General features: G+C 40.0%; 1 protein-coding gene across 1 annotated transcript in view; it reads right to left on the bottom strand.

Moving 5' to 3' along the window:
* Positions 1-217: 217 nt before the first annotated feature.
* LOC111150350 (BEN domain containing 2) overlaps positions 218-8,404 on the bottom strand; it is a gene marked incomplete at its 5' end in the record, with an annotated part of 57,180 nt that continues 48,993 nt past the window's right edge. The window contains one exon of the mRNA XM_022507799.1: positions 218-351. Coding sequence (XP_022363507.1) covers positions 218-351 — 134 coding nt within the window. The remainder of the gene's footprint in view (positions 352-8,404) is intronic.

Raw genomic sequence — 8,404 nt, 5'->3', positions numbered from 1 at the left:
CTATGTGGGCAGAGAAAGAACATCAGATATTTCTTCAGTTGTGAATGCAGAACTCCCGCTACAACAAGCTAATTTTGGAATGACAACTTGAGAAACTTACAGGATGAAACAACAGTGTTTAAAAAAAAAAAAAAAGAATGTAGGGTGGCTGGCATTCAAGTAGTTGAGTCAGTATCTCTTGGCTCTGACTCTGCTGGAGGAGTTGTTGCGGAAGCCACTACGGTTTGGATGTAGACTTCTTGAGGTCATAGCGAAGACTACGGATGGAGCTATTGATAGCTGTCACACACAACTTCCAGTCGTATCCGGTTTCCGAGAGACTGCAAGTCGGGTAGATGTCTTGAAGAAATTCTGGTGGTAAAACCCGAAAACATAAGTTACTTAGAAAGCACTTCTCAGACGAATGAATTTATTCAACCTCTATTCTATTGTGGTGACTACAAAACGGTCATTAAAACTTTAATTAAAACTCATGGAGTATAACTATTATTAAATGAGCTGAACAAATCTTTTCATCTAAAAGGATAATAGGAAAAAGCACCATTCTTAAATCACAGTAAAATAACAATATCCCATGACCTTGCCACGTAACCAGAATGGAAGTCCTCTCCGGCCTTCAGTACCCACGGAAACTTTTCTTATTCTTGAATTTATCAAACGTGCATGTTATTCATTGTATCAAGACCTGCTAAGGCTTTGTAACACACAAGAGGCTGCAATGTCTTTTATACTTTGAGAGGCAAGAAGCCGTAACTGCTAAATATTTTGGTACTGCTTGATTTATCTCCCACGAGAAAGAAGGAGTCTCTCCAACTTGCATTTAGAGGAAAATGTCTGTAAGGGAAGGCTACAGAGCAACATGGCTCAACGCTTAGAGAAAGTGGGTGGACAAAGGAAAGGTAGAGAAGAGAGATGGTTTTTTTTAAAAGATTTTATTTATTTAATTGACAGACAGAGGTCACAAGTAGGCAGAGAGGCAGGCAGGAGAAGAGAGATGTTTTTAACCAGAGGAGCAGAACTGTCCTCAGATATTTTTTTAGGTGACTTCCAAAGTGCCTTTGAGGCCTTAGGAAAGGATCTGTTGAGCACTACAGGCTGGCATTAGCTGACTACATTAATTTCACTTGTTTTTCTTTTTTTTTAATATAATTTTTTATTAACATACAATCTATTATTAGCCCCAGGGGTACAGGTCTGTGAATCGCCAGGTTTACACACTTCATAGCTCTCACCATAGCACATACCTTCCCCAATGTCCATATCCACACCACCCTCTCCCTACCCCCCTTCCCCCAGCAACCCTCAGTTTGTTTTGTGAGATTAAGAGGCTCTTATGGTTTGTCTCCCTCTGGATCCCATCTTGTTCCATTTATTCTTTTCCTACCCCCAAACCCCCCACATTGCCTCTCAACTTCCTCATATCAGGGATCACTTGTTTTTCAATAAGATTAAAAAGTTGGGAAATCAGGAGAATGTCATGAACACAGCATAGGTCCAAAATTTTTAGCAAGGCAGGTGACAGTTAAAAAGCTTTTATACTCAAAGGACTACTTACTACATCAATGGATAGCCTAGAAGGAGGATTTCAGTGGTATGTCCCTGGATTCAGTATTTTTATGTTGCCAGACATCTTTTTTTATTTTTTTATTTTTATTTTATTATTTTGCTGCCAGACATTGTTATTAACAATAACTAAGAGACTGGAAGAGAAATACAAGCACCCACAAAGCTCCTAAAGTGGTTAGTGTTTCCCCAAAAGTGTTCTCTGTAATACTATTCACGAAGAAGTTTCCCGGGGAAAAGATCCTGGTTGTGCAAACGAGCAATGCTACACTCCAGAGGTGGTTCCCACTGAAAAATCCTGCAGTAAAGAGACCCGCTGATTCAAAGGTGACAGAATCAGATGCGTGAGTTGGGCATATAAATGAGGAAGGTGGCAATGCAGAAAATAACCGAAGGTCAGCACTATGGAGATCTGGGTGGGCTTCAGAGCTAAAGGCATTCAAAACATGTTTCAAAACAGAGTCAGGTGAAATAGATCTATAGGGTAAGGCCCTGGGGGTGCCCAATCAAGAGCTTCCCTAGCCATTTGACTATAAAAAGCACCTTATTCATGAAGCGCCCATTAACATTCAGGTGTTTTTAAGAAATATTGTTTGGGGGATGCTTGGGTGGCTTAGTCAATGAGTGTCTGCCTTTGGCTCTGGTCATGATCCCAAGGTCCTGAGATGGAGCCCCGCATCAGGCTCCTTGCTCTGGGGGGAACCTGCTTCTCCCTCTGCCTGTTCCCCTTGCTTATGCTCGCCTGCTCGCTCTCGCTCTCTCTCTCTCTGACAAATAAATAAAATCTTAAAAAAAAAAAGAAACATAGAATGCTGCTCTACACTAACAGTATAAAATGCAAGGGAATAAATATAAAATCCTACACTTATATAAAAAAAATACTAACAGTATAAACAGGAATAGCCCAAACAGTAACAACATAAGTACTAGATAAACATCAGTATATAGAAAAAAAGATCTAGGGGTCTTAGGTGACCGTAAAATTAAAAATGGCAAGTGCCATTTTAGTCTGCATTAACATTGACATTGGTCTTGGCAATGATTTTTTTTTAATCTGACACCAAAAATAAAAACAACAAAAGCAAAAATAAACCAGTGAGACTACATTAAACTAAAAAGCTTCTGCACAGCAAAGGAAGCCATCAACAAAATGAAAAGGCGATCCACTGAATGGGAGAAAATATCTGCAAATCATGTATCTGATGAGGGGTTAATATCCAAAATATAAAAATAACTCATACAACTCAACAGCAAAAAAACCAACCACATGACTTAAAATATGGGCAAAAGATCTGAATAGATGTTTTCCCTAGGAAGACAGAGAGATGGCCAACAGGTATTTGAAAAGATGCTAAACATCATTAACCATCAGGGAAATGCAAATCCCAACCACAATGAGAGATCACCTCACCCCTGTCAGAATGGCTATTATCAAAAAAACCAAGTGTGGGAGAAGATGTGGAGAAAAGGGAACCCTCGTGCACTGTTGCTGGGAATGTAAACTGGTGTGACCACTATAAAAAAAAAGTAATGGAAGTTCCTCAACAAATTAAAAATACAACTACCATACAATCCAGCAAGTCCACCTCTGAGTATTTATCCAAAGAAAACAAAAATACTAACTCTAAAAGATAGAAGCACCCACCCTGATCACTGTAGCATTATCTAGTGCTCACTTTGGCAGCACATACACTGCAGCATTATCTACATAGCCAAGACATGGAAACAAACTAAGTGTCCAAGTATCCATGATGGATGAATGAATAAAGAAACTGCGGTGTATACACATACACAAAAACACACATACACACACACTGGAATATTATTCGGCCATAAAAAAATAATGAAATCTTGCCCCTTGGGACAACACGGATGGACCCTGAGGACATTACACGAAGTGAAAATAAGCCAGTCAGAGAAGGACAGATACCCTATGATTTCACTTACGTGTGGAATCTAAAACAACAACAAGATACAGAGAACAGACAGGTAGTTGCCAGAGGCAGGAGGTAGGGAGAGGAAGAAATGGGTGAAGGGGGTTCAAAAGGTAAAAATAATAATAATAATAAAATGAATACATGTTACAACACGTATACATATAGAAAGGAAGGAAGAAGAAAGGGAGAGAGACAGGGAAGGAAAAAGGAAGGAAGAGGAGAAAGAATGACTTGGCAGGAACAATTTGCAGAGACAGCATGCTTACCAAAATAATAAAATTTAAAAATTAAAATTAAAATGGCAAGTGTCATTTTAGACTGCATTAACAGCCTAATAAGTAACAGTATTATTGTATTCTGGGTTAACTTGAGAACATCTGAAGTTAGTCACTGAATCAGATCATGAAAGATTAGGCAAGTATTTCTATGAGGAGTTCCTGAAGGAAATGGAGATATTTACCTGTAAAAGTGTAAGACTTAGTGGGGAAAAGTTGTGAATAACACTTATTTTCTCAAATTCTCATGCTTCCATGTAGAGGGATCTCCAAGTTGAAAAGTTTGGGGAAACTGGGCATGTATGAGCTGATATTTTTATCTCCTCCTGCCAGATTCTAGTGGTTCTCTCTCGCTTGGTTCCGAACTTGAAAGCGGGGAGAGAGGGTGTATTTACTCTCTCTCAATGCTCCAGCAGGAAGTAATAGCTCTCTCTACATACTTGAAGGCCTATCATGTGAAAAGTAATCAGATCTACCCTAGTTAGCTCTGGAAGGGATGAGTTGAACAGATGTGTATTACATGCAGGGAAGTAAATTTTAAGTCACTTGGAGGAAAAACCTTCTCATGAATTAGAGCTCCTTTAAAATGTCTTGGGTTGCTGGAGGCGAGAGAATATGGTGATGGAGTAGGAGGACCCAAGACTTCTGTCACCCCATGAACACAACTAGACAGCCATCAAATCATCCTAAATACCCCAGAAATCAACCTGAAGTCTGACGGAACAAACCCTACAACTGATGGAAGAAAAGGGGCCATGTGGAAGAAGGTAGGAAGTGTGGGGATATGGTTTAGGGGAGAAATGGGTGGCAGGTGCTATGGGGTGGGGGAGCCATGCAGAGGAGAGAGAGAAAGAGAAAGGGAGAAAGAGAGAGAGAGAGAGAAGCACACAGGGGAATGATGCACAAGAAGAACAAGACCCACTCAGTTTCGAGTTCTTGCGATGCGCAGCAGTGATTAAAGCCTGGAGTTTCTTTTTTTTTTTTTTAAGATTTTATTTATTTATTTGACAGACAGAGATCACAAGCAGGCAGAGAGGCAGGCAGAGAGAGAGAGGAGAAAGCAGGCTCCCCAAGGAGCAGAGAGCCTGATGCGGGGCTCGATCCCAGGACCCTGGGATCACGACCCGAGCCGAAGGCAGAGGCTTCAACCCACTGAGCCACCCAGGCGCCCCTAAAGCCTGGAGTTTCAAAGGTCAGTAGGCTTGACTGGGATAGAGCCCAGAGGGCACTGCCCTGCTCCTGCCAAGAAGGCAGGCAAACTCGCACAGGGTGTGGAAACAGTGATTTGAAGACTGCCTGGGGCACACAGGGAGAAGATGACTCTCTTCTTGGAGCACTGTCCCTGAGAGGCAGCGTTCCCAGAGATGGCCCTCTGGGAACAAAGGAGCTGGCTGGGGCTCCATTTCCCTCCCCCACCCCTCAGCAGAAACACAGAGCCACCTGTGCGAAACAGCAGAGGGAGGACGCTGGCTGCCTAACTTGCTTACACCAAGCCCCACCCCACCCCACTCTGACAGGACTGCCCTTCTCGGTCAAGCTTGCCTCAGTCCCAGCCAGGTGGGCCCCTTCCAAGAAGACCAGAAGAAGTCCCTGCCCACACCACGTCTCCCGACCAGAGAGTTCTGTGGGCCTTCAGTTCTAATGGAAGTAGCATCAGGTCTCATTTCACAAGCAGATCATAGCACACCTACTTCAAACTGACCACATTCTGGCCAAAAACCAAACACTGCACCGCAAGCAAGGAGAGCTTCTGCAGATGGACAGAGCAGCCAAAACACAACAGCAGAGTGCATGGGGCACCCAGCAGAGACACTCCCTGAATTGCCAGGCCCTGGGCACAACATGACCTCTTCTTCATAAAGCCGTACTCTCAGAAGCAGGAAACATAACTGACTTTTCTAACACAGAGAAGAAGACAGAGCCCGACAAAATGCCAAGGCGGAGGAATTCATCCCAAATGAAAAAGCAAGATAAGGCCACGGCCAGACATCTAAGTGAGAGAGATCTAAGTAACACGCCTGATGGAGAATTTAAAGCAACAATCATAAGGCTACTCACTGGGCTAGAGGAAAGAATGGACGGCATCAGGGAGACCCTTACCACAGAGATAAAAGTTAAAAAAAGAATCAGTCAGAAATGAAGAATGCAATAAACAAAATTGGAAACAGGCTTGATACACTGAACTGTAGGCTGGAAGAAGTGACAAAGACAAGAAAGGATCAGAGAAAATCTCCAGAAACAGTAACAAAATGAGTAAGACAATGGCACTGAATACATATCTATCAGTAATCACTCTGAATGTAAATGGACTAAATGCTCCAATCCAAAGACATAAGGCATCAGAACGGATAAATAAACAAGACCCATGTCTATGCTGCCTGAAAGAGACTCATTTAGACCTAAAGACACCTGCAGATTGAAAGTGAGGGGATGGAGAAACATGTATCACCCAAATGGACATTAAAAAAAACCAGAGTAGCAATAGTACATCAGACAAACTAGATTTTTAAACCAAAGACTAATAAGAGATGAGGAAGGGCACTATTTCACAACAAAGGGCACAATCCAACAATTGTAAATACTTATGCAGCCAACATGGGAGCACCAAAATATATAAAACAATAACAAACATAAAGGAACTCATTGATAATAATACAATAATAATAGGGGACTTTAACATCCCACTTTTATCAATGGGACAGATCATTTAAGCAGAAAATCAACAAGGAAACAATGGCTTTGAGTGACACACTGGACCAGATAGACATAACAGATCTATTCAGAACATCCCATCCTAAAGCAGCAGAACACACATTCTTTTCAAGTGCACACGGGACATTCTCCAGAATAGATCACATATTAGATCACAAATCTTAACAAACACAAAAAGACTGAGAGCATACCATGCACATTTTCTAACCACAATGCTATGAAACTAGAAGTCGACCACAAGAAAAATCTATAAAGACCATAAATACATGGAGGATAAAAAAAACATGCTTCTAAATAATGAATGGGTCAACCAGGAACTCAAAGAAGAAATTTAAAAATACACGGAAACAAATGAAAATGAAAACACAATTGTCCAAAACTTCTGGAAAGCAGCAAAAGCAGTTTTAAGAGGTAAGTTTACAGCAAGACAGGCCTACCTCAAGAAGCAAGGAAAGTCTCCAATATGCAACCTAATCTTACACCTAAAGGAAATAGAAAAAGAACAAACAAAGCCTAAAGCCAACATAAGGAAGGAAATAATAAATATTAAAGCATAAATAAATGATATAGAAACAAAAAAAAAAAAAAAAGAACAGATCAATGAAGTCAGGAGCTGATTCTTTGAAAAAAGCAATAAAATTGATAAACCTCTAGCCAGACTTAACAAAAAGGAAAGAGAAATGACCCAAATAAATAAAACCACAAATCAGAGACAAGAAATAACAACCAACATCACAGAAATATAAACTATTATAAAAGAATATTTTTTAAAAAACATTCCAAAAAATTAGACAACCTGGAAGAAATGGATAAATTCCTAGAAACATATAAACTACCAAAACCAAAACAAGGAGAAATAGAAAACTTGAACAGCCTGATAACCAGCAAAAAGAAAAAAAAAAATAACCAGTAATAAAAAATTCTCCCAATAAACAAAAATCCAGGACTGGATGACATCACAGGTCAATGCTACCACATATTTAAAGAGTTAATACCTATTCTTCTCCAACTATTCCAAAAAAAAGAAAAGGAAGGGAAACTTCCAAATTCTATGAGACCAACATTACCTGATACCAAAAGCAGATAAAGACTCCACTAAAAAAGAGAACTACAGGCCAATATTCCCAATGAACCTGGATGCAAAAATTCTCAATAAAGTACGAGCAAACTGAATCCAACAGTACATTAAGACTCAATCACCTCAGTCAAGTGGGATTTATTCCTGTGTCGCAAGGGTGGTTCAATATTCCCAAATCAATCAACATGATATGCCATATTAATAAATGAAAGAATAAGAACCATATGACCATTTCAAAAGATGCAGAAAAAGCTTTTGACAGATAAGTTTATTTTTTTTTAGTAATTTCTATACCCAATGTGGGGCTTGAACTCACAACCCCAAGATTAAGAGTTGCATGCTCTTCCAACTGAAGTCAGCCAGGCACCCCTCACCACTATTATTTAACACAGTACTGGAAGTCCCAGCCACAACAATTGGACAATAAAAAGAAATAAAAGGCATCCAAATCAGCAAGGAGGAAGTAAAACTTTCACTATTTCCCGATGACATGATACTCTATATAGAAAACCCAAAAGATTCCAGCAAAAAATTGCTAGAACTGATAACACGAATCCAGTAAAGTTGCAGAATACAAAATCAACGTGCAGAAATCTGTTGTATTGCTATACACCAATAATGAAACAGCAGAAAGAGAAGTCAATCCCACTTACAACTGCACCAAAAACTCTAAGATACCTGGGAATAAACCTAACCAAAGAGGTGAAAGACTTGTACTCTGAAAATTATAAAACACTGATGAAAGAAACTGAAGATGACACAAACACATGGAAGGATATTCCATGCTCTTGGCTCAGAAGAACAAATATTGTTAAAATGTCTATACCACCCAAAGCAAT

The sequence above is a fragment of the Enhydra lutris genome, unplaced genomic scaffold (assembly GCF_002288905.1).
Source record: "Enhydra lutris kenyoni isolate GAN:26980312 unplaced genomic scaffold, ASM228890v2 scaffoldscaffold23, whole genome shotgun sequence".
In the NCBI taxonomy this organism is placed as follows: Eukaryota; Metazoa; Chordata; class Mammalia; order Carnivora; family Mustelidae; genus Enhydra; species Enhydra lutris.
Note: the sequence above shows the minus strand (reverse complement) of the source record. Positions and strands in the feature narration are given on the sequence as shown.